Genomic DNA, 25,135 nt, shown 5'->3' with positions numbered 1-25,135 from the left:
TGCTCATTGGGATGGGAAAGGGAGGAGCGACCCTCCTGCAGGTCCCCATGCATTCCCTGGAGCCTGGAGGGCTCTGGGTTTGCCCAGGCCGGCGTCCGCCAAGTGTGCCTGTGGAGAGGTGGGGAGCATCTTTGCCAAGATGCTGGTCCTTGCCTCCACCAGCCCAGCCACTCCCCCCAGGTCTGGCCACCCTGCCCCCTGGCCGTGGGCGCAGCATCAGCCGCATGTCTGTGTCTTTCAGCTTCCCTGCAGGTAGCGTGAGGACAGCCTGTGCCCCAGAAGCAGGATGAGAAGATGGCAGACTTCCTGTTACCTCGGGTCACCAGCAGCTTCCGCAGGTTCACCCGGGAGTCTCTGGCGGCCATTGAGAAGCGCATGGCAGAGAAGCAGGCCCGAGGTTCGGCCGCCTCGCAGGAGAGCCGAGACGGGCTGCCCGAGGAGGAGGCTCCCCAGCCCCAGCTGGACCTGCAGGCCTCCAAAAAGCTGCCGGATCTCTATGGCAACCCACCCCAAGAGCTCATTGGGGAGCCCCTGGAGGACCTGGACCCCTTCTATAGCACCCAAAAGGTGACTGCTGCCCACCCCCACCCCACCTCCCTGCAGCATCCCTGTCAACACAGCAGACAGCGAGAGGGCCTCACCTCCATATGGGGGCTCTGTTTGGGGTTGGCTTCCCTGGGCCTTGGGAGAGTGAGTCATTAGTGATCTATATTCCCATCACCTTAATGTTAGAGTTCTGGAATAAAAGGCCAGAATTATGCAGCCTGAGATGGTTTGGTGCTATGAAAGAAAGAGCAGGCAGCCACACTTGAAATCTTGCCTCCCTGTGGAGTATCTACTTTGGGAATCATCTGTGGTTAGATTATTCTCACCCCTGGAGGACTCCTCCCGGTCCCGTGGTATGTGTGAATTGGAGTCGGGCCCTGAGTCCAATTTGGGCCCCAGAGCACAGCATGTGATCCCTCTCCTAACCAGAGACAGCATGTAGCCCCCATCCCCCACCCCACGGAATTTGCTAGGCACTGGCTGTGTAATGACAGCTCAGGCTGGGGGCCACGGCAGCAGCATCCTGGGCCTTGTGGGCTGGTGATGGGACCTTGATGGCCAGTGGGAAATCTGAGAGGGGTAGGGAGGGGTGGTTCTGCCATTGTCCCTCCTGAGTGTAGGGAGAGGAAGGGGCTTTTGTCCACTAGGGCAGGGTAACCCAGGCTTCCTCAGGCATGGATTTCTGCCCAGGAGGTCAGTTCCCCCGTCTGGGTCCCCTGCCCTGGCCTCACCTCTCAGGACCGTGTGCTCAGCCCTGCACCCAGCCAGACCACGGGCATGCAGGGCTCCTGCAGAGGCCTGGTACCCACCCCAGCTGCCCACACTTCGGTCCTCACTGCCGGAAGAAGGTGGGTTTGAATTTGGGGGAGGCCTTTCCCCAGAAGGCTGGGTGCCGAGGAGGATGGTTCCTACCCACATCACTGCAGTTGGTCCAGGGCTGAGGAAGCGCTGAGGAAGTGAATGTGAGCACCTGGCGGGTATGAGTGTTGCGTGTCAGTGTCACCGGGCGTCTGAGTTGTGTGTCACTGTGCAATGAGACTGCATTCAGGAGACCAGGAGTCTGAGGGTGGGAGAGGTGCCAATCGTCTCCGTGTGTGCAGGCACATGTGACTGGGTAGGTGGAAGGAAAGCCCACCCAGGCTATATGCACAGGCGGGAGAAGAGACCTTGAACCTGGTCTCGATTCCCCCCAGAGTTCGAGTGACTCAAGCTGGGTTAAGGTGGGGGCCTGGGGCCACGGTTGGGGTCAGAGTTAGACTAGACATTGGGATTAGTCAGGTTGGGTGGGCCTAGATCCTGGTTGGTCAGAGCTGGACGTGAGAATTAGGGTCGGGTTAAGGCCGCAGCTGGGGACGAGTCAAGGTTTGAGTGGTGCATCAAAGTGGCGATGGGGTTGAAGTTAGCTGGGACAGGCAGGAGTCATGGCACGGGGACCCGGCTGAGAGTAGGCCAGGGCTGGGCTGGGCTTTGGGGGGCTGGTGGCAGTTGAGCCTGGGAGGAGTCAGGGACACTCTCCTGTCCCTGTGATCGGGGACACTTGAGTGGTGGCCCCAGGTAGGATTCTGGTCTCTAACCTCCCGTCTCCCCTTGCTGACCCCCGGTCACACTGCCTGCAGCCCCACCGGGTGATTCAGGCACCACAGCAGTCCTCACCTCTCTGGTCAGCTTTCTCCCCAGCCCCGAGTAAAAAGAACCTGATCTCAACAGCTCAGCCCTTGGAGAAGCACAGCCCCAGGCTATGCCACCTCAGCTGTGCCCGCTGAGCCAGGGCAGGGGGAATGGGCTGCTGTCCTCAAGGGTGGCATCTGGCTCAAATGCCCACTCGATGTGCTCGTGGCTCAGCCTCTAGCACCCATTGTCCGCTCAAATGCCCCGTTGAGCTGTGTAGATAGACTCTTCTGGAAGCACAGGGAGCAGGTTTACCCTGGGCTGCACATGATCCCCCGAGGAAGACACTAGGTTGTGTCCTCTGGGGTCAGGTGGGGCTGCCATCTGTCTGGACTCCAGGAGACACAGTCCCCGGGAAAGCTTCGCTCTCCTGGGCTGGGCTCTGCATTTTCCTCATCCCTACTCTCACCCGTTAGTCCTCCCTGCTGACCCAGCTCCCTTATCAGACCCTCACTCCTCAGTGGGCCTCGTGGGGAAGCACAGAGGGGTCAGAAGGGAGAGGGGAAGGAGGGGGCATCAGCGGGGTCCTGGCCTCCGCTATGATAACAGCTCGGCTAGGATCATGAAAGACCTCTTCTGGCTGGGACTGTAATTTTCAAACGAAACTAAATCCACCCAACCTGACAATCCCTTAAACTTGATCTCATCCCACCCCAGCCGTGGGTGACCCAGCAAGGGTCCACTCACCTGTCAAATGTGCCGACTGCCCCTACCCCTCACCTCTCCCTCAGGCCCTCTCCTCTTCCTCTCACCCTACCCTTTCTCCAGAGTTCTAGGGCTCTGAGCCAACAGCTGCCCCCCAAAAGCCTCTCTCCTCCATAAGGGCCTAAGGGCTGCCACCCGACCTAAAGCAGCTCTCCGTCCACAGACCTTCATCGTCCTGAACAAAGGCAAGACCATCTTCCGGTTCAGTGCCACCAACGCCTTGTATGTCCTCAGCCCCTTCCACCCCATCCGGAGAGCGGCCGTGAAGATCCTCGTTCATTCATATCCTTGGCAGTCCGTCCCCGCTGTGTGGGCCCCAAACAGGGCGGGAGAGGGGGGCGGGTGGTGGATGGGGCGTTTAGGGCTGAGGGTGGTGCTGATTCTCGGTCAGTCCTCAGACGAGCACACAGTTGTCACCTGGGAGCGGTTGGACATCAGTCTCTCGGACCCCACCCCGAATCTGCATCTGCATTTTAACAAGATCCCAGGGGATCGTGAACACATGAAAGTTTGGGAGATTCGGCTCTGATCCTTCAGGAGAGAAATGTCCTAGAAGCTCAGCTACTGAGGATCCCAGAAGAAATGAGGCCGATCAGTGTCCCCTGGTTCTGGTCTTGGCTCCACATGTACCCTCCCGGGCCTGCACCTCCCCGCCTACCGGCTGGGACCTCAAGCAGGTCACCGGGGCTCAGCCAAGGAGAAGACGCTTCCCAGTAAAGAGGCCTCTGGTTTATTCACATGTGGGCCTCTTTCAAGGGAGGCATCGCTTGCTTTTTGATTAGGTGTTGACAAAATGTCTGCAGTTTCCGGATATCTCAAAGAACTCTGGTTAGCGTTAAGTTACATAAACCACAACATAAAAAATCTTCAGGCTGCGGAGGAGAGCTATGGGACGGCTGCAGTATGGTAAGGGACGGGTACTGGTCTTTGGGCCCTAGGAGGACCCCATTCGGGCCGAGCATGGGACAGGGAAACGGCTGTTCTCTGGACTTCAGAAAAAGGGCCCTATGCATGGAGCCTCTCGGGGCGGGGGGGCAGGTATCTGGCTGTATACATGGAGCCTCTCGGGGCGGGGGGGCAGGTATCTGGCTGTGGAGTCAGAGGCATCTGTGTTTCACTGTGAGGGCGTGGGCAGCTTTGCTTTAGCTGCAGCTGACTTGCCTGTTAATTGAATCGATGATGCTGGGCTCAGTGGTGTGATGAGCTGTTAGATTGGTGGCTTGGCCCGAGAGCTCCCCAAGGTCCCCCCTCAGTTCCCCCCTCCGGATGGACCTCTTCTGAGGCGAAGGCGAAGGTCTCACCCATTAACCTCTGGTCAGGGCAGGAGGCTTCAGGAAAACAGCTGCTCAGTGGGGGACTGAGTAACAGAGACAGATGCTGACTGCTCGGGGGACATTTCCTGTCCAGGCAGGGATGAGGGATGCTCCTTCCTGGCTCCACTGTCTGCCCACCTGTGCCCCGGTGCCGGATCCCAAACCCAGGGACCAGTCAGAGGGCCCCAGGGACCCGTTTGTTTTCTGCTTGCAGACGCTCTCCAGCCCCCTCCAACTGGCTCCTGCCTTTCTCATGGAGATGCTGAGACACATGTATGTCCAGGGACCACCCCCTGCTCCCAGCCCATGCAGGCCATGGCTGTGGCATCAGTAGGGTGGTCTCTAGGGTGGGCAGACACTGTGGGGAGAGACTATATTCAGGGGCACCCTACCATTCACAGCTGCATCCTACTTTATGAGGCAAGGGTGGTCCTGGATTTAATTTTGAGCCATTCTGCAACTGTTCCCAAGCTCCCTGTAGGTGCCAGGCACTTTGCCCGGCACCCTGGGGGTGTCAAGCTGAATAAGACACTGTCCTTGCCCCCTTGGGAATTTTACAGTCCCCTCAGCGTGATTAGACAACCACACGAGGAGTTGTCATTTCTGCAGGCATGTGGGCATAGCCTGGTGAGAGCAGTGCAGCGGGAGGAAAGGCCAGCCTTCTTGCTCTGAGCCTGTCTCCGGCCTCACTCCAAGGGCGTGGCGTCCCCGAAAGCATGCTCTGGCTCCCACCTGGGGCTTCTCCTCCAGGTATCTAACCAACCCAGCTCTGTTTGGTAGCCACTGCAGCCCCAGGGCTCCTGCAAAGCTGGGCCATGGGGCAGCTGAGGCCAGGGAGGAGGTAGGGGCAATGCAGTCCCCAGCCTGGCCAGAGGGTCCACCGAGCGGTGGCACTGAGGCTGTGTAGGGCTGGTTCCGCCCGGCAGGACCGGCCCTGAGGTCACTGAGGTGGACCTTGTCTCCCAGGGCAGCTGTCCCAGGGAAGTGGCTCAGCATCTGGGAGGCCCTGTGCTGGGCTCTGAGCAGCTGCCTTGACGCTCCACTGCCTGGGGATGGGAGCGCACTGCTGGCCTCCAATAGCGCCCCTTAGCGGGCTTGGGGGGCACTGAGGGAGAAGAGGGGCCTGGATTGTGGGGTTTGGGAGCAGCCCCTCTGTGTCCTTGAGTCTTGCCATCAAAGTGTGGTACACCAACCAGCAGCAGCAGTATCACAAGGATCTTAAAGGAATTGCTGAAACTTGGGCCCAGAACCCGCATTTCAGGAAGGTCTCCATGATTTCTGCACACACTGCTCTAAGGCAGTCATTTCCAAATGTCAGTCTGCCAGTGGCACCTGGGAAGTTTGTTAAAAATGCAGATTCCTAGCGCCTTCCAGACCAGAATCACCAGTGTGAGGCCTAGAAATCTACAAGCTCTTCATGCATTTCCCTTTTTTTCAATCAAGATACAGTTCGCATACCATAAAATTCACCATTTAAAGTGTACCATTCAGTGGACTTTAGTATATTCATAAGGTTGTGCAATCATCACCACTTTCTAATTCCAAAACATTTTTGTCACCCCCAAAAGGAACCCCATGCCCATTGGCAGTCACCATGCGTTTCTAATGCCCACAGATTTCAGGTTTTGAATTAGGAGCTTTCTCTCCATTTACACTTTTTTTTATTGTGGTAGAAAACATGTAACATAAAATTGACCATCTTAATCATTTTTAAGTGTCCAGTATAGTCATATTAACTATAGACACATTGTTGTGCCATAGATCTCTAGAATTTCTTCATGTTGCAAAACCGAAACTGATTGTTGGCCTACATTTCTATAGCCATTCAAACATCTCAGTCCCCAGTGTGCAAAGTTCTGTGCCAGGCCCTTTGGACAGGGCAGTAGGGGCAAAGACTAACTTACGAGGGGGCAGGAATGCAGTCCCTGCTCTCCAGAAAGAAAGCCCGCTCACTTGCGACAATCCAGGCATTCCCAGTGACATGCTGGTGATCGTGCGATACCTCAGTTCAGCTTTGCTCTGGGCTCCACGCTTGCAGCGTGTCCCTGGGAAGTTGCCTAAAAAGTAAATATGGGCATGTAGAATTTTTTTTTCTGAAGTATTTTTGTTATAATCCTGCAGAATGTGTTCCTGCCAGGATTAAATAAAAGAAACCAACAGAACGCCAAATTCCACTGCAGTCACATTCAGAGAGGCCGCACGTTCATGGCAAGCAGCATTTTGCCTTCCTGGGTGCATAGGATCTGTTCACAAAATCCTCCCACATTCCCTTGGAAGATTCAAATGGGCAATCAAACCACATGTTTGTGTGTGTGTGTGTGTGTGTGTGTGTGTGTGTGTGTGTGTGTGTTAATTTAATAGCACAAATATATGAAAATACCCCGACCATTAATTCCCTTCTCTTTGATGCCTTAGGATCTGAAGACAGGCAGCCCCAGTTTCAGACTTTCCCCACAACCCAGGCTGGCAGTCCTTGCTGGCATTTTAATTATGAGGCTGGGAGTGGGTGTCTGGGGACAATGACACGGCAGGATTGAAGATGTTCAGCTGAACTCAGCCCCGGAGAGTTGGCCTTTGCCTCTGCCCACACATGAAACCAGCTCAATCATCGGCCTGAAACCACCAGGCAGTGCAAACAGGTGTGCCCTGGCCAGGAGTACACGTGACTTATCTCTCTGGTATTGGCTGTGTGCGTGGCTCCATGGGGGACCTAGGGATGCTTGGGCTGAGTCACAGGGACTAAAGGCTCAGTCTAGGTAGGAAAAGATCACATACACAGGAAAGACTGAGAATAATGGAAGGGCTGTCCTCAAGGATAGGAGAGCCAGGCAGGGTTTTGAGCAGTCAGGTGGCAGAGACTAGAGTCTGTGCACCTCACCCTCCATTGCTGTGTCTGGAAAAGCCAAAATTCATTCAGGGAGCACTTGTCTTTTCCCACCGTGAGACCCAGGCCCTGGCTAGCGGGGCTCAGCAGGGCTGTCTACTCTGGTTCTTCCCTAAGTCTTGATGCTAGACCTTGATTCACCTCTGTCTGTGTCCCGCCAAGTCCTCTGGTCCAAGGCGGCCTGTCCGCACTGCTGCTGTCTGCCAAGTGACCTTTTCTCCTCTCTAATGAGAGCTATGAGTGGTGTGTGCACTGAGAGAGGGCTTGGGAGAGGCTTGGCTCCCCAGACAGGGGTCTCCCCAGTTCTGAGCCTCACCAGGACTGACGGCTGGAGGAACCCTAACCAACCTTCAGTGCCTGTCTAAATGCCTCCTCCAGGAAGCCTTCCTGCCCAGCCCAGCCAGAGGCGGGTCTGGTTTCTCATAATACCCTATCTTGGAGCAGTTCAATGGCTAAGAGGCCTCCCTATCTCCCGCACAGAGCCACGCACATGTGCTCACATGAGGTTTGTTCTTAAAAATGACAAATAATTCTGTTCCTCTTCCTGGGTGGCCGTCTGCTCACACTTTACAGAGCCCTTCACCCTGTGGTTTGTACCCACAGTCGTTTTCTGTGACTGCTGTAACAAACTACCACAAACTTCGCCACTTGAAACAACACAGACTTACCACCTTATAGTTCTGGGGGTCAGAAGCCCAAAAAAGTTCTCACTGGGCTAAAAGCAAGGTATCGGCAGGGCTGCAATCATTTCTGGAGGCTCTAGGGGAGAGTCTGTTTTCTAGGTTTTTCTGTTTTCTGGGGGCTACGGGAAATCCTAGGCTCTGGCCCCCTTCCATTTCCGAAATCAACAGCAGTTGGTGGAGTCTTGCTGTTAGCATCATTACTTTCATATTTCAGGAATCATCTGATCCTCAGTTGGTTTAGCAATGGATCTGTGGGGATGAATAAAGTCTGGTTGAGGGGCTTGTTAACTGCCCAGTGAGGAACGCCTTGGCAGGGAGCTGGGGTGTGAGGAACGGGAATGTGTGTGCGCACATGCGCACGTGTGTAGGGGAGAAGGACTGCTGAGTTGGGTATCTGATCCTACCCTTGAAAGCTGGAGAGGAACTAGGCCTGGCCGTGGAGACCCTCCCCCAGGCAGAGGGATGCACAGATACCAAGCTGAGGGAGGGACCTCAGTGTCTGGAGAGACACCCTCTGGCCGGGGAGGAATCAAGGTTCCCTGAGGCCCTGGCCGCTGAGCTGAGCAGCTCTGGTTTGAGTATCCAAACCCTGGGGTGTCCCAAAACCTGACCCCTCTCATCTCAGATGAGAAATTGGAGAATTCGTTATATACTGGGGGCCAGGTCTGACATGCTATTGCCTGATACCCTGGATTCCCTAGAAGGAGTGCTGGAGGTGTAGAGGGCATTCACCTAGATTCCTTGAGATATCCCACCTCTCTCTCCAGCTGGGCCACCAAAGTCAGTACCCCAGCTCAGCCCCATCTCCAGTCTGACTGCATGGGGCTCCCCATCGGGCCCGAGGCTGGGCCAAGCCATGGGAAAGGGTGGAACTGTGATGGGGCGGGAAGAAGCAGGCCCCCGGAGCTCAATTACTGCAGCTCCCGGGCTTCCGGTGGGAATCACCTGGCTGGCAGCTGCTGCCCGCAGGGCTGAGGCCGGGACAAGGTGGTGAGCCTGGGGGCAGCTGCAGGGAAGGGAGGCCCAGTTTCCTCTCTTGGGCTGGGGAGAGGATTTGTGGGGCAGCAGAGTGTCCCTGTTCTAGGCTGGGCCTCTCAGGGGTGCCCCTACCCACAAGGGGCCCAGGGTCTGGCCCTTGTTCCTCTGCAGGTCCAGTAGAGGTAAGAGAGGCCATGGCGGTCAGTCAGAGCTTTGTTCAGCCTGAAGCAGTGTCTGGGACTTGGAGCCAAAGAGTCAGGGATCATGGTGACACAGTGGTTAAGAATCCGCCTGCCAATGCAGGGGACACGGGTTTGAGCCCTGGTCTGGGAAGATCCCATATGCGGCGGAGCAGCTAAGCCCGTGTGCCACAACTACTGAGCCTGCACTCTAGAGCCCACGAGCCACAACTCCTGAGCCCATGAGCCACAACTACCGAAGCCCGTGCACCTAGAGCCTGTGCTGCACAAGAAAAGCCACCGCAATGAGAAGCCCGCGCACCGCAACGAAGAGTAGCCCCCGCTCGCTGGAAATAGAGAAAGCCCACGTGCAGCAACAAAGACCCAACACAGCCAAAAATAAATAAATATATTAAAAAAAAAAAAAAAGACTCAGGGATCAGACAAGGCCTGGAGCAGTTCAGCGTGAGGCTAAGGGCCCAGAGGATGCCCGAGACGCAATCCCAGCATTTGAAGAGCTCCCCTTCTGGTGGTGACAGATGGGCACTGCCATTCAGGGAGCCAGACATGCTAAAAGAGGGATGCCTGGTGCCATGGGGGTGCAGCAAGCAAGAAGTCAGGGCAGGTTGCTCAGAGGAGGCCCTCGTTGAAGGAGGGAAGCAGTGTACTAGGTGGAGAAGAGGCCACGAGTGAAGAGCATGTGCAAAGGAGGAAGCAGCCAGAGATGTGGTCCCCTGCCTCCCCCCAGGTCACTGTGTCCGGACAAGGCATGAACGTTTTGGCAGAGGTCCTAGTTCAAAGGTCAGCGTGGGCTGCTCCCATAGAAGTGGAGGAGGGAACTCGGGGCCCTGCCACCATGGCTTTCCTCTCCCTGAAACAGTGGCGCCTGAGGAGCTGTTTATAAACACCCATCTCCCTCTAATTGTGGCCAAGGACAGGGCTCCCACTAGGCCATGGGTAAAAACCGCTGAGATCTGGGGGCCGGCCCCTCCTCCCTTCTCTCCAGGATGGGCCCTACAAGGGACTCTGCTGTTTGAATTCAGGTGTCTGGTCCCTGTCGGGGGCTGTGGAACAGGGCAGGTGTCCAGCCTCAGTGGGGAGGGGTTGGCAAGGACTGGGCAGAGCCCCGGTGTGTCTCCTGGGAGCCCCTGTCTCGTTGATCTGGCAGCCCTGGCCTGGCGGTGCCGACACCTGGGGCGGGACCCCCTGGCGGTGGCAGCCTGTCCGGCCCCCTGCAGGCGGCTTTCCTTGACCCTGCGCCATGCTCTTCAGCATGCTCATCATGTGTACCATCCTGACCAACTGCGTGTTCATGGCCCAGCGCGACCCTCCACCCTGGACCAAGTATGTCGAGTGAGTATCTTCAGGGCCTCTCCAGCCAGCCCCTCCCGCCCTGCCTTTTCCATTCCAGACTCTTGGCCTCAAAGTTACCCCGGCAGAGGCCCAGGGACTCACCCACCTGGTGGGGGGGGGTGGTCCTTGCCCTAGCCCTTCCCTCTTTCGCTGCTTCCAGTCCTGCCAAATTCATGCTTTGAGTTATGTCCTCAGGAGAGGAAGCTCTCCAGGTTGGCACAGTGAGGGTTTCCCCCTGACCCACCCTAAAGAGGACTGATGGTATTGGAGAAGGCTCTGAGACAATACTACTAATAACTGAGCACTTAGTGCATGCCAGCCACTATCCTGGAGCAATAAGCATCATGTAACCCTCATGACAACCCCGTAGGGCAGGTACAGACACTGTGCCCATTTGACAGATGAGAGACAAAACTGGAGAAGTAACCACCCCAGACCTTGCAGCTAGGGGGCGTGGCAGCCGGGAAAAGGCCCAGGACTATTCCGACCTCAACACCACACTCTGCTGCCTCTTTTCCCTAAGTCCTGCTTCCTATAACCGTTTGCACAGTTTTAGAAAACTGTGCCTGGTTCTTTCTTCCAACATGAACGTACCTGACCCATAGGTTCTAAGTGGAACCCAACAGGCCTTGTTTTTAGGGGACCAATGAAATGTTGGGGACAGCCTCTCTTACCTAAGTGGCTTGCCTGGTGGTGCTCCTTGTTCACACAGGACCCAGCAGCACGGCCAGTGCTGGGGTCTGCATCCAGCTGCTAAGACCTGGAGACAAGCATGGCTGTGGCCCTGTGGGCCGCAGTCCCAGCATCCGAACATTTGGGATTGCTCAGCTGACCCCGGACACAGAGAACAGCAACCTCCCAGCCTCAAGTGTTAGAACATCAACCCCCTTTCCGAGCCCAAGGTAGACAGCTGTACCCACCTACCTGTAGATGGTTGAGGATGAGAAGCCTCCCATCACTGAGGATCCACAAACAAGAGTGAGGGGCCAGAACTCTGAGTGTCCTAACTGTCCCACTGTGGCCACCGTATGCCTGTGTACCTGGACCCCCAGGGCTGGGGTGAGGAGATACGTGGAGGGTCTTCTTACATCAAGACAACCGAGAGACAGAAGATGGAGGGTTCACATGGGCATGAACAACGCTGAGTAAACGGGAAGATGCATAAGTTGACCAGGTGTTTGGAACGAAGCTCCGGCCCCCAACTCCAGCTCTGCCATGGGGGCTTTGCTGGGAGCCTGGTCTGAGAGCCCTCGAGAGGGAAGCTGCATAGGGCTCCTGCCAACCTGGCCTGCGGGCCTCACCCTCCCTGAGAAAGCCCACCGGTCTCTCCTCCCCAGGTACACCTTCACTGCCATCTACACCTTTGAGTGTCTGGTCAAAATTCTGGCTCGAGGCTTCTGCCTGCATGCGTTCACCTTCCTTCGGGACCCGTGGAACTGGCTGGACTTCAGTGTGATCGTCATGGCGTAAGTACCTCGCCCCTGTGCTGTGCGGGGTGCGGCCACACTGACAGGCGTGGGCGCCACTCCTGGCCCCAGGCTGCCCAGCCCTCTCTGCCTCCCTGCAGAGGCAACATCAGCTCTGCAGGAGGAAGATGGCGTGGAGGCCCTCGGCTCACCCTGGTGGGGAGAGACGGGTTCAGAGTAGCTCACGCGGCCATGCTGGTTAGGCCCCCTGGCTCATCTGTGGCTCCGTGGCAGCCCTTTGCTCAAGGAACTTCATTAAGATTCTCGTTTAGTATCCTCTGCTGTTTCTGTCAAGGGAAACCAATGGTACAACCTGAAATCTCTGGACCACTATGAACAGTGATCTGGATTCCAAGGTGATTTAAACTGCAGGAAAGAGAGCAAAGGAGCTGGAAAAGTGGCTGGGCATCCCCAGGAGCTTATGCCAGGTGCCCCAGCATGGCTGCAGTCTCCACTCAGAGAGTCAATGTCTGGCACATTGTGAGATGCCTGGTCACTGACATGATCCATTGGATCCTCACACCAGCCAGAGAGGTCACCTGGATGGGGGTTCCTTACTTCCATTTTACAGATGAGAAAACTGATGCCAGGGACATATTAAGCAAATGTGACCCCAGGCCTGCTGCCATGCCAGCTGAGGCCCCACTTCCTTGCCAGGGAAGGGACCCTTGCTTAGGGGTTGGGTTGAGGCATGCCACTCTGGATGTCTCAGGCAACGGATGCTGGTTTCTGGTGGGGATGAACGATTAGGGCAGGCCTCCCATGCAGGAGTCATGGTCAGGGGCTCAGCTGTCAAACCCTTTATGAAAGCCTGATGTGTGTGGAGAACCCAGTGTGTGCAGGGCTGGGCACCGCACCTCGGCAAGAGCAGAGCTGATGAGGGTTATACTCCCTACCCTTATAGAGCCTCAGTTTCCCCACTGGTGAAAGGTCGGTGTTGAGCTGGGTGGTGTCAGAGGTTCAGTTCAACTGCCACTTTCTAGGGTCAGATTCACTGAACCCACCTGTTCATGACAAAGTCTTTATTTACCCTTGGATGTGAGCGGCTCTGAGCTCATCCATGCAGTGGAGGAGAGAGGTGAAGAGGGAAACGACCCTGCTGATGGGGTGCTCTCTGCCCGGTGGTCAGAACATGCATCAGAACCCCTGTTTCTAGGCACGCTGCTTGTGAGCTGACTCCAGCCTGCCGTTTTACAGGTGGGGAAACTGAGGCTCAGAGAGAGGCTACCGCTTGCCATGAAGCCAGTGTAGATTTAGGCCTGGGCAGAGCTAAGTGAACAAGGGAAAGAGTAGTGGGGTGTGGGGGACAGATTGTGCAGCCTTACAGGCCATGATCAAAGCCAAGTGTGATGGGAGCCTGTGGGGGTTAAAAGCAGGGAGGGACGTGGTCTGATTTACATTCTAGGAAGATCACCCTGGCTGCTCTGTGGACAGGACTCTGTGGAGGGATAAGGGCGGAGGTGATGGAGGAGCTCAGAGGCTATTTTCTTAGCCAGGAGAGAGAGGATTGTGTCTGGGACCAGGGTCCCAGTGAGAAGGTGAGAGACGTGGTCAGATTCTAAGTATATTTGAAGGTAGGCCTGACAGGAGACCTCAGGGTGGCTATTGGCTTGAGCAGCTGGGTGGCTGGTGCGACCATTCGTTGGCCTGGAAAACAGAGGGAGGAGAAGAATCAAACATCCGGTCTGGAATGTATTAGGTATGAAAGCATCCAGGGTAAGATATCGAGTCGGCAACTGGATCTTCCAACCTGGAGTTCAGGAAAGAGGTCCACTCAGAGGTATAAATTTAGAAGCTGTCGGGATACAGATGGTATTTAAAGCCAGGAGACCGGATGAGATCATCTGGGAGTGTCGCCAGGGAAGGGAAGCCGCCTGGGGACTGTACCCTGGGACGCTCTAACATCCTGAAGTCCCGAAAAAGGAGGATGGAGCAAAGAAACTGGAGGGAGCCTCCAGGGAGGGCTGAGGAAAACCAGGAGAGAGCAGTATCCTGAAAACCAGCGGGGGAGTGTGACTCGACTTGAAAGAAACCACAAGGAGGCTGAGGAAGGTGAGAACCAAGATGGACCGTTGAAGTCAACAACATAAAAATGGTTGACGATTTTCACCTTGACAAGATGGCTTCCAGGGGAGTGGGGGACACGTGGCTGATGAGAGAAGGCTTGAGGGAGGGTGGGAAGAGGGCGGGGCGGGGGGAGGCAAATGTACCCATCTGCTTTGTGGGGTTTGCTCTAAAATAGGACCCAAAGTAGGGTGGTGGCCAGAGGGGAGGATGGGTGAAGGGAGGACCTTTAAAGAAGGGAGGCATCGTTGCAAGTTGATGGGAACAATCCACGAGAGAGGGGAAGTTGGTGATGGAGCAGAGGGGGCAGTTGCAGGAGCAAAGCCCTTGAGCTGGCCCGAGGGGTAGGAATCCAGGGACTGGGTGGAGTGTTGGCCGTAAGAGCAGGGAAGGCAGAATTTCAAGTGGCAGTGGAGGTAGATTGATAGAGCCGATAGTGAGAGGAGGAATTTCTCTTCTGATTGCCTCTGTTTTCTCAGTGGTAAGAAGCAGGATCATCATCTGAGAACACAGAGTTGGGAGGCAGGTCTGATGTGTGAGGACGGGGGGAGCATTCTCTGTCAGAGCCAGGGGTTTGCACTCATGGGAATGGAGTAGGATGGCTAAGGCGGGCCCAGGCTCCAAGGTGCCCTACGGTGGGGGTGGGGTGGGGGGGCGGTGGGTAGTGATCCGTGGGCCCCTGAGGGCCTGAAGTCACAGGAAGGGGCTTCAAGAGGATAGAGCATCTGCCTGAGCCTTTTCTACCTTCCCATCCTGGAGCCTCAGCAGCACCGTGTCATGGCAGCAATGCTCCCAGAACCCGGGCCCCTTGTCTGATGGCAGGAGCCAGGCTTTGGCTTGTCATCAGCCCACGACTCTGGGAGATGCTCTGAGTCCTCCCCATCCAGCCCTTAGCCAGTCCTCCTGTCCTGTCTCATGCTGGTCAGTCCCCGTGGAATCCCGCAGAAAACGTCTCCCTCCACTGGGAATCGCAGAGCAGGAGTCCCTTCCTCACCAAGCCCTCCTGCCTTCACTTTGGGCCAGAACCAGGGGAGAAAAAGCAGAACGGGGCCTCAGAGGCCACGAGACTATTTCCAGGTTTCCGAGCATCTCACGGAAATGGTCCACTGACTTCCCCTGGGGGGCTGCCTGGGCCCATTGGCACGCCAGGTTTGTGCTCTGGGCTGGACTGACCTGGCACTTTGATGGACAGTGCTCCTGCCTTATGAAAACAATGAATTACTGCCGTGGTAATGCTGTGAAAAGTGTTCTGCTATAGCCAAAATGATTCAATAATAAGGGGCTCTTAGAATCATCAGAGGAGCCTAAAGTGGCAACAAAGTTCTATTCGATGAAACTCCCCATCCCACCTTCCGTTTTACAGATGGAGAAACCGAGGCTCAAAGAGAGCCTACCACTTGCCTAAAATTGTAGAATGAATCAGCAGCAATGCTGGGGCTCAAACCAAGTCTCCTAACTCGTAACCTTGAGAAGCACCCCTATTCTGATGTTTCTGGCTAGGCCTCCACCTGATCCCCAACCCCACCCACTTTAGAATTGTGGAGGGTTGGAGGGGGTGCCAGGAAGCCTGCCAGGCTCCACTTGCAATCCCGCAGCCAGAGCTCTTCCTGTCGCCCCCTTTGAGCTGGGCATTACCTGCTAGTTAGCGCAGCCTCCCACCTTCTGGGGTTGTTATGGAAACCAAACATGGAGGGGAAGGGAGGGAGGGCAGAGAGGAGAGGGTGGCAATCACCGCAGTAGCTAACGTGCTGTGCTGTCTGTACCTCTGCCTGGCAGCCCAGGAGGGGCCGTCTGCATGGAATGGGAGGGCTGCACAGCAAGATAGGGGCAGAGCAGGAAGAAGGCCAGGGTCTGCCTTCCTCATGGTTCCTCAGCCTCCAAAAGGCTCCCTCCTGCGCTGGGGCTGGTGTGATGGGGTAGAATTCTCACCCCCCACCGGCTGCTTTCTCTGTGTCAGGGCCCATGATCCACCCCCGCAGCTGTCTGCCCCTGCCCAGCCGCTTGGCCACAGCAGAAAGAGTAGAAGGACTTGGAGGAGCGTTTTGCCAGCTTGGCAGGAGCAGAGCTCCACCCTGACCTGGGCCACTGCTGAAGCTGGCCCTTTGCTAAATACAGGGTCTCTCCTGCCTTGCCATTCTCCGGGGCCCCAAGAGAGGCTTTGGTGGGGGTCTAGGGCCCCCAAACGGGAAGTAGCCAGGCACTAGGTTCTGGGTCAAGTAAAAGAGGCAGCAGCCCCCGTGTCACAGACACGGTCACAGACACACCTTGTCCTCACCCTGCTCTGTGCCCCACCGTCAAGTCTTCTTCCCCCTCAGTATTGCTCTCCCACGTGTGACCTGACTTCACCCACACTCAACCACTGGCCCCAGCCTGTTCTCAGCCACACAGCTGGCCTTGAAGGCTGCCGGAAGCACATACCCTGGGGTCTCAGCTTTCCTATGCCCAGCAGGTATTGAGCAAAGGGCAAGCACTGTCAGCGCTGGGGGCCCTGAGGGGGTGGGGAAGGCAGGGTCTACACTGGGACAGGCGAAGACAGGCTAAATCCAAGCAGGAGATGGGCAGGGCTTCACTGGAGACACGAGGGGACAGGCAGGGTCTGGAAGGGACAAGAGGCTGAAGCAGGGACGGTTGGCTCCCTCTCCATTTGGCACAGTTCTCTGCCCATTCCCTGTAACCAGAAGAGACAGCCTTGAAGCCAGTGTCCTGAACAAGAAAACTTTGTCCCAGGCCATACCCATTGGAGTAGCAGCAGAAAATGGATCCAGAGCCATCCACAGGCTGGAACTGTGGCTTCCATGTAACAGCGACATCGGCAGTGGTCCAGGTTCAACCTGGCAGTCCCATGGCCACACCATGTCTGGACAGAGAGTCCAAGCCTGAGAGGAGAGTGTGGGACAGAGGTCTGAGGGTCAGAGCCCTCACAGAAAGTAGAATAGCCATCAAAAGTTGAGAGGGAGCTTCGACTAAGTCAGTAGATGTATATGGGCCAGAACAAGGGAGGTGACTTCTACGCCCCCCGGAACACAGGGCTGCATCTGACTGTCGCACCCAAGAAAGATTTGCAAGCTGCAGTGCGTCCAGCAGAAGGAATGGAAACCACACCATGGAAAGGATCTGGTGTAGACACAAGGAAAGCTCTGCTGAGAAGGAGTCTGCTGACTTCCCAGCTCTGAAGGGATGTGGAGAGTAAGGAGGGAGCAGGCCTCGTCCACGGGGCCCCATAAAGACGAATAGCACCATGAGTGGATGGAGAGGAAGCTGGTGTCAGCCCAGAGTCAGAGCTGGACCCGGCTGACCCGAGGACTTTGAGTCCCTTGTCACAGCCTGCCAAGTCCCTCCCTGCAGACCCCAGAGCTTGAAGGCAGATTCAGAAACTCTGAGCCGAGTGGAAGGGCCTGGAGGTCCACAATGATAGGCAGAGTGAGTCTGTCAGCACTGTCAGCCCACCGTCGACACTCAGCCAGTGTCCCTGGACTGACGTCACTCAGACACCGGGTTGGACACAGTTGGTTAAACATCAGACATCCTGAGTCTGCTGTTCTTTGTCAAACATCAGACACCTTTGGTTAAATCTCAGACACCCTGGATATGAAACCTTTGGTTAAATATCACAAGTCACTTGCCACTGTCCGAACAGCCCTGGTCACACACTATCCATCCATCTCTCAGACATCCTGGTCATGTGACCCATCCATGTGTGTCTTCACGCTCTGCTTGGGCGGGTCCCTGCCAGCCAGAGACCGACTCCTTCCTCCTGTGATTGTGGAAGCTATGGATGGACGATTGTCCAAGTTGTCCAAGTGGCCCCACGGCCACTCAACCCTGCTGAGCACCACTTGGGCCCAAGCAGGACACACACCGAGGAGGGCTGCTTGCCTCCCGAGGTCACTACTCCTGTGGACACCCAGGGCCATCGTGAGGAGACACCAAGACTGGGGTGGACTCATGGGAGAGGGGCTGGCACATCCCTAGGACCCCTCAACCTGCTTTTTTCTTTTCTTGTGTTGGCCGTTGCCCGTGAGTAGTTAAGAGCTAAATATTTGGGCAACCTCCCATCTCATCTTCCAAAGCATCATTTTGGGGACTCTTCTCCCTTTGAGTACTCAAGTCACCTCCACCTCCTGACTTCAGGGACTCCTGAGCCACGCCTTGCGCAGAGATTTGTGGTTGGAAGGAGGGAGTGGGATGCCCTCGGACACCCAGCCATGGCTCCACAGCGGTCTCAGCTAGACTTCAGGGTCCCACGGATCAGAGCTGCCAGGCACAAGCTGGTGACACTGCAGAAGACACAGAGCAAAACCAGGACCAGAAACCCGCTTGCTTCCTATATCACCTGGCCTGAGCCTCCTGGAAAATGGAGTTTCCCTCTTTGCTGCGTCCCCAGTCTCAGACGCCCCCCCATGTGGCTTCGTGTCATAGTCCCCAAGTGGCGTGGAGAACGTGGCAGAGTCGTTGCCTCGTGGCGCTGGTTATTCACAGGACCGTCACCGAGAGAGCCGCCTGGAAGCTTGCTCTGTGGACATCCTTAAGGCACCCTCACTGAGGTTCCCCGTGGCAGGAGGGATGAGATCAAGAAGAAAACCTAGGGGAGGCCCCGAGTCATGCACAGCCCTCCCCATGGGAGGGGGAGAAGGGAGAGGGCTGGTCGGGGAGGGCGGGCTGAGGTGCCACTTTGTAATTCCCAATAACTGTGATTTGATTCTACAGGTATGTATCAGAAAATATAAAACTAGGCAATTTGTCGGCTCTTCGAACTTTCAGAGTCCTGAGAGCTCTAAAAACTATTTCAGTTATCCCAGGTAAGATACCCAGGTTTGCCTCCCAGATCTCAGCTACAAGTGACTCTCTCTCCGTCTCCCCCACCCCCCTCCTCTGACTGTGTGTCCTACTGGCGTGTTGTCACTGTCTTGTGTGTGAATTTCCCTTGTTACAGATACACCACTGAATTTGTGGACCTGGGCAATGTCTCAGCTTTACGTACCTTCCGAGTCCTCCGGGCCCTGAAAACTATATCAGTCATTTCAGGTGAAAATCAGGTTAAACGCCAAGGCTGGAGGGACACGCTTGGGCCTTTCCAGCTACCTGGGAGCCAAGGCGACCCTCGGGAAGGCCCCTTCAAATGTGCCTGTCCCCAGAATACCTTTCCCAGAGCTTGGGTATGGGGGCTGTCTTCAGTGGACACGGCTGTCCCCTCCATGCCTCAGAATGGGCTTCGGACTGTCCACCCCAGCAAAGCCCACCACCATAGACCCCCGGGGGCACAGAGTACTCCATGGCAGGTCCTGGATTGAACCCAAATTCTTCCCAAGGTAGTGATTTATTTCCCAAACTGAACTCAACTATTGGAATAGCTGAAAGCTTGTATGTGAGTTGCTTCAGCCTGAAGCATCATCCTCTGATAAGGAAACTAAAAGTACTGTTTGTGAGGGAAACCACACCCAGAGTAAAAAAGGACAGCTCAGGCATGGCCTTTCATGGCTGAGTGCCCGTTCCCTGCCTTGAGCCCCCTTTGGTGATACACACACAGCCGACACCGCAACCCCATTCTGTGAAACGGAGAGTACTCTGTGGACAGGTGTCACCGGGCCTTGGCGTCTAACAGCCCTTGCTGCATGTGCGGTAGAGGTTTAGCAAACCGTGCATGGTAGCCTCGGGAAGAAATTCTCCTTGACGCATGTTGGCAATTGTCCCGGGAAACCTTCTGAGGCCCAGACAACCTCTCTAGAAAGCCAGTCTACCCCATCCATCTAGGAAAGCTCTCAAAGACTATAATGATTTCAGAGCCTAGAGGCCCCTTCCAGAAACTTTTCTGAGTGCATCCCCACTCAGAGCTGGAGGAGGCATTTCTTTTAAGAAGGCAGCTGGAAACAGGTTGCATGTCACCGATCTGGAGAGATGGCAGAGCTGGTGAGCCAGATGGTTGTATCCACTCCCGACTTGGAAAGCCTGGGCGTCCTGGGCCCTTGGCCTGCATTTGCTATTGCTGCCCCCAGGGAGGCAGGGGCCCTGCTGTGAGCTCCCAGAAGGAGTTCAGACTCCCCCGGTGGGGCTAATTATCTAATAAGAGGAGCCCCCACTTACGCTGGTTTCACACTGAGCCTCAATACTCCTCCTGGCTCTGAAGCCACCATGGGGTGAGCACAGGAGCCACTTGCCCGCACACTCCCCGCACATGGCCCAGACCTCTGCTAAGAGCCTGTAGCGAGTGGGGCACTCTGTTCCCATCCCCATGGAGCGCCCCAACGTTGTGACAGGCGTCATCGGCCAGGGTCTGTCCTCTAGGGGACTTCACAGCACACACCTGGCAAGGATAGGTAAGCACACTGACCACAACAATTAAGAAAAATCATCTTCCAGTTTGTTTTATTAAAAAAAAATAAGGCCGACAAAGGAAAATATTTCTCAGTCCGGGGTTAAGGGAGGGAGCCCGCCAACCCCAACCGAGTCCCACTGGATCTCATCAAAGCTGCCAGCAGCCCAGTGAGGCAGCACACAGCAGCTGCTGAAAGCGGTCATTAGGAAGATGCTGTGGTCACAGCATTACCGACGTCTCCCTTGAGGAGGTGTTCCCTGAGCTGAGGCTTAATAGCCGTGACCCTCTCCAGACCTCAATCTCCTTTCCTTTAAAATGGGAATGAATCGGAATGGTTAGTTTCCAAGGGCTCTTCGCCCAGCCTGTTAGACTTCAGTGGAGGGAGAATTTCCCACTTGATCCCCCAGCACCCATCTCTTCCTGGGTCTTCTCAGAAAGAATCCCTTTACTTAGTTGGAATCATTCTTGCCAGAAGTGGACTCTCATCAGTGTGAGAAATGGTTAAAGGAATGGGTCACCAACTGATTGTCCCCAAGGACACTATCTCCACAGACCAGGAGGTGCTTTTCAGAGCCTTGGACTGAGTGATTCAGGCCACAGATACTTTGGAGGCAGAGTTTAATTTGGGTATGTGAGCTGCTGCCCACGGCCCCTCACTTTGCCCCCACCATGCCCCACACTATGGGTGGGTCTCCAAGCGTGGTGAGGAGAACCAGATGCCCACCGAGGGTCCTAGAAGCTCTGCTAGAGATGAAGCGTAGTTCTGGACTACAGAGGGCTCATGAACCCCGCCACCACCATCACCACCTCCACCCGTCTGGGCCCAGACCCCTGCAAGGTCCACCCAGTGCCCAGGCGGTTGCCAACATCTGCCAGGATGATTTCACAGAGAACGCTGAGTGCCTCCGAGCCCTGGGCAGGCAGCAGCATTGGCGGCACTGTGGGAAGGACTTCCTCTCCCCTCTCCCATGTTTGCCCATCGCTGCCTCCTTGTCTCTGAGTCATGGGCACAGCAGCTGCGGGCACAGCCGCACAGGTGCTCCTAACACATTAACCGGCTGGACGTTGGATGGATGGAGCTTAATCTGAGATCTGGCCGCTTTGATGGGGGGGAGGGGTGGGGAGGAGGGATGGGAGGTGAGTCCCTGCTGCTGGCAGAGAAGCCCCCTCGCTCCCAATGCTCTGCTCGAACTTGTGAACTTGCTGTAGGACCGCAGCCAAGTGTCAGACCAGAGGCGTCTACACGTGCTTTTCTGTGCGGCGCTGGCTTCTGCAGGGAGCTGGGCCGTGCAGCTAACAGATCACGGCCTCTTAGCTTTGGGGGGTGGGATGGACGGGGGTGGGTTCCAGGGGGACAGAGCAGAGGAGGAAAATACAAAACAGGTACCCCTGTGCCTTTCCCAAAAGTGGGGCCTGAGTCAGAGCAGGCCCCTTAGGACATCACCCACCATGGCCTTAGCCAGACCCACCTACCCCCGCCCACCGCCCCGTCAACCTCCCCAGTGCACACACCACATTCCCCTACCAAGAATGGCTGAGTCTCTCCCCATCTCAGGATCAAGGCCAAGGCTGTCCATTGCCCTGGAGGGGGCCTGGCCCTCTGTCTCCTTTCCAGGAACTACATTTAAAGGGACAGGCCTGGCATAACTTGGGACTAACTGCGGGGGATAGGCTTTGAGTGTTTTCTCCTGCAAGGAAACAGCATTTTCCATACTTATTTCATTTATTTGGCTATGGAGAGCAAAGAGAACTAGGCCCCTCTGAAAATACACAGCCAGACTGGACTCCCGCCCCAGGGGGACCAGGACAGACTCTCAGCAGCAGAGGAAAGGGAGGTTTTGGTCTGAAAAGCTCAGGAGAGGCCTCCTTCCCCTGCCCCCCCCATGATGGCTCCCCCAGCCCGGCACCCCTCAGGCCTGGCCCCTGTCCACTGGAGCGGGGAGCACGGGTGCCGTGGGTGACTCCGAGCTCCTCCTCGTCTCCCCCAGGCCTGAAGACCATCGTGGGGGCCCTGATCCAGTCTGTGAAGAAGCTGGCCGATGTGATGGTCCTCACGGTTTTCTGCCTCAGCGTCTTTGCCCTCATCGGCCTGCAGCTCTTCATGGGCAACCTGAGGCACAAGTGCGTTCGCAACTTCACGGTGCTCAGCGGCACCAATGGCTCCGTGGAAGCTGACGGCCTGGTCTGGGAATCGCTGGACCTCTACCTCAACGACCCAGGTGCTGACTGGCTCCGTGGCCCAGGCAGGGCTTTGTGGGGCCACCAGGGCCGAGCATCTCCCACACAGGCCTCCTTCTGAGGATGTCCAAGCCCTACCTGCTCCCCCAGAGACCCAGCTGCGTGTCAGGGATCCCAGCCCCTGCCCTTTGGGGCTCTGGGAGAGAGGACAGGAGAGGAGCAGACTCAGCACCTATCCTCCTGAGTTCTCAGGCTAGATGGGGAGATAACACTTGAAGAATGGGAAGGATGGAGAGGTGGATAGGAGAACGGCAGCTACAACATTTGAAGGGTCAGGAATGGTGAGGAGACCAGCCTGCCAGCAGGGAGAGGGCTTTCGCTTGGGAAAGGGTGGGGGGACGGAGCTGGGGTAGTTTGTGAGGCTTCAGAGTAGAGGCCCCATTTGCTTGGCATGGGCTTTGTCACTTGACTTCAGTGATCCTTGTCAGGATGTTAAGTCCATACCCATGCACCCCAGGACAAGCTCGGTGATTGTACAAAGCCATGTGAGCCCCTCGAGTTGTTTCACTGCCCCATGGGTTACACTTCCATCCTCCGGGCTGATGACCAGCACCTCTCTTGACTAGAGCCATCAGTCTAGGCCAAAGGTAGATGCTGGTACAAGGCCAGATTCCAGGCCACAAGGACCCCAAGGGCCATTCTGAAGTTAAGGCCTCTAACATACACCAGCAGTCCACTGTAGAAAAAAGAAATAGATGGAAACTCAATGAGTAAATTTGCTTGTGATTCAGTGTGGCCACGTAGCAGCTGTTCTAAAACGTATGTGTACACCAAAGTCACCTGGAAGGCTCTGGAAAACACAGACTGGTGGGCCCCACCCCACGAGTTTCTGAGTCAGTAGCTCTGGGAAGTTACCTTTCTAACCAGTTCCCAGTTGATGCTTGATGCTGCTGGTCTGGGGACCACACTTGGAGAACTGACACCTAAGACTAAGGCAGGTAGTGGGGAGTGATGGGGACTGATGGATGGTCACAGAATGGAGGCGACAGGACTGATGTCCTATGTCTCATCTGGTCCAGCCCCAGCCATGTCTGAACAAACCCCTGCCTCCTGTTCGGGGCCTCTCTTGACCTAGGTTGGCCCCCTGAGTGACTGGGGCAGGGTCTGGAAGCTCCCCGTGGGGATTTCCTGAGTGCACCTGGGGACACTGGCAGCTGAATGTCAGAGGAGGAGCCAGGGGAAGCCCAGGGAATCAGCCAGAGTTGCCTCAGACCTGGTCAGGCAGAGGGCAGAGGTCAGGCAGAGGGCAGAGGAGCGGATGGAAGACCCCCAGCAGTGTCTACCTCCCCAAAGCCCAGGGTGCAGTCTGGAACCCCCAGGTCTGGGCCACACGTGCCTCTCACCATTGGCTGCTTCTCTTCCAGAAAACTACTTGCTCAAGAATGGCACCTCTGATGTGTTACTGTGTGGGAATAGCTCTGACGCTGGGTACGTAGCACCCACCCCCCCAGGGCCACCTCACCCAGCTGGGGGAGTCTCCTTCCAGTGCTTTATCAGCTGACTATGCTTTCAGTTTATGCCCTTGACCCCAGGGACAGCAAGACCTTTCCCTGCCTCCCTTCCCTCCCAGGCCCATGGCAGCTGCCCCCCACCTGCACAGGGAGACAGCTGGGAAGGGGTGAAGAAAGAAATGGGGGTTTGGCTTTTCAGGGAAGGCAAACAGAGCCTTGAAGATGGGACTGGACTTGGGGGGCAGCCCAGGAAACCCTGCAGGGCCCCACAATAGCCCAACCCTGGCTCCATTCCCTTCCCAAAGCCCCCCAGGGCAGCACCCACCCCCTCCTGTCTTCACTTCCTCCCTCCTCATCCGTCCATTAGGTCAAAAGTGAGTATGGCCTCCCCTGGCAGCCTAGACTCTCCTCCAGGGCAAGCAGGGCCTGGACCTGCAGCCTGGGTGTGGTACCCAGAGATGCCCAGTAGCCACGTGCAGCTTCCAGGGCCCTGTGCACACCGGCACCTGGGTCAGTGTGGCTGTGTCATAGGTTGTTATGGGGAGGGTCACACAGGCTCACCTAAGGGAGGTGCTCTTCGGGGCTGTAGTCCCGCATCTCTGAATATGTAGATCTTCCCTGCAGACCTCAGGGTCTGGGGGAGCAAGGCTGTGCCAGGGGTTCAAATGGCCGCAGAGCCCTTCCTATCTCTAAAGAAGAAGTCTTAATTTCTTAATTTAGGACATTAGCAAGACACAGAGGCCCCTTGGCTGCATCCTCCTACTTGCCAAGTTCCCCTTGCCCCCATCCTCTCTCTCACACACTCACTCCACTCGTGACTCCATACCAGCGCTCCCTCTTTGGGAGAGAGGCTGTCCCCTCCAGACATGGCCGGCCCCCAGCCCATCCACCCTAGAATCATCCCACAGCCCCACGGCCGCCTGACCTTTGCCTTGGGCTCCATCCTGTTCACCTCAGCCTCATGCTCCCCCTGTGTGTCTGCACTGTGCCCAGCTCCCCTGGGGTAGGCAGGCAGGGAAGAAATCTGAGCCAGGCCCTTGGCACTTCCTCTGGGAGGGGAGAGGCAATGCAGACAGCAGCTGGGATGGTGTGTCACGTGGGCAGAGGGAGCTGGATTTAGGCCTAGCAGCATACAGATGGGTAGAGAAAAGAGGAAGACGGTGTCCCGGGTGGGAGGCACAGCATGAAAAGTCACGGCGGCAGGACCCCGCAGTGCGGCAGTAGGTTTGTGGGGCTAGCGTCTCAGGGGCAGAGGGCCCCTCACAGCATGGGATAAAGTCCGTGTGTCTGGCCG

At 56.2% G+C, this 25,135-nt stretch overlaps 1 protein-coding gene across 7 annotated transcripts in view; it reads left to right on the top strand.

Annotated features, from left to right (window-relative positions):
* Window positions 1-294: 294 nt before the first annotated feature.
* The window catches only part of SCN5A (sodium voltage-gated channel alpha subunit 5), a gene marked incomplete at both ends in the record, with an annotated part of 85,611 nt that continues 60,770 nt past the window's right edge, over window positions 295-25,135 (top strand). For 5 of the 7 annotated variants that reach the window (XM_082848753.1, XM_082848751.1, XM_082848752.1 and 2 more), the window contains 7 exons: window positions 295-567; window positions 3,083-3,228; window positions 10,229-10,309; window positions 11,647-11,775; window positions 18,547-18,638; window positions 22,141-22,371; window positions 23,755-23,818. In XM_082848753.1, the coding sequence (XP_082704879.1) occupies window positions 295-567; window positions 3,083-3,228; window positions 10,229-10,309; window positions 11,647-11,775; window positions 18,547-18,638; window positions 22,141-22,371; window positions 23,755-23,818 (1,016 nt within the window). Of the gene's footprint in view, window positions 568-3,082; window positions 3,229-10,228; window positions 10,310-11,646; window positions 11,776-18,546; window positions 18,639-18,772; window positions 18,865-22,140; window positions 22,372-23,754; window positions 23,819-25,135 lie in introns of all 7 variants that reach the window. The other 2 variants (XM_082848749.1, XM_082848747.1) reach the window with 1 other exon arrangement.

The sequence above is a fragment of the Leucopleurus acutus genome (assembly GCF_964270905.1).
Source record: "Leucopleurus acutus genome assembly, chromosome: 10".
Classification (NCBI taxonomy): Eukaryota; Metazoa; Chordata; class Mammalia; order Artiodactyla; family Delphinidae; genus Leucopleurus; species Leucopleurus acutus.
This window is presented reverse-complemented; position numbering and strand designations above follow the sequence as displayed.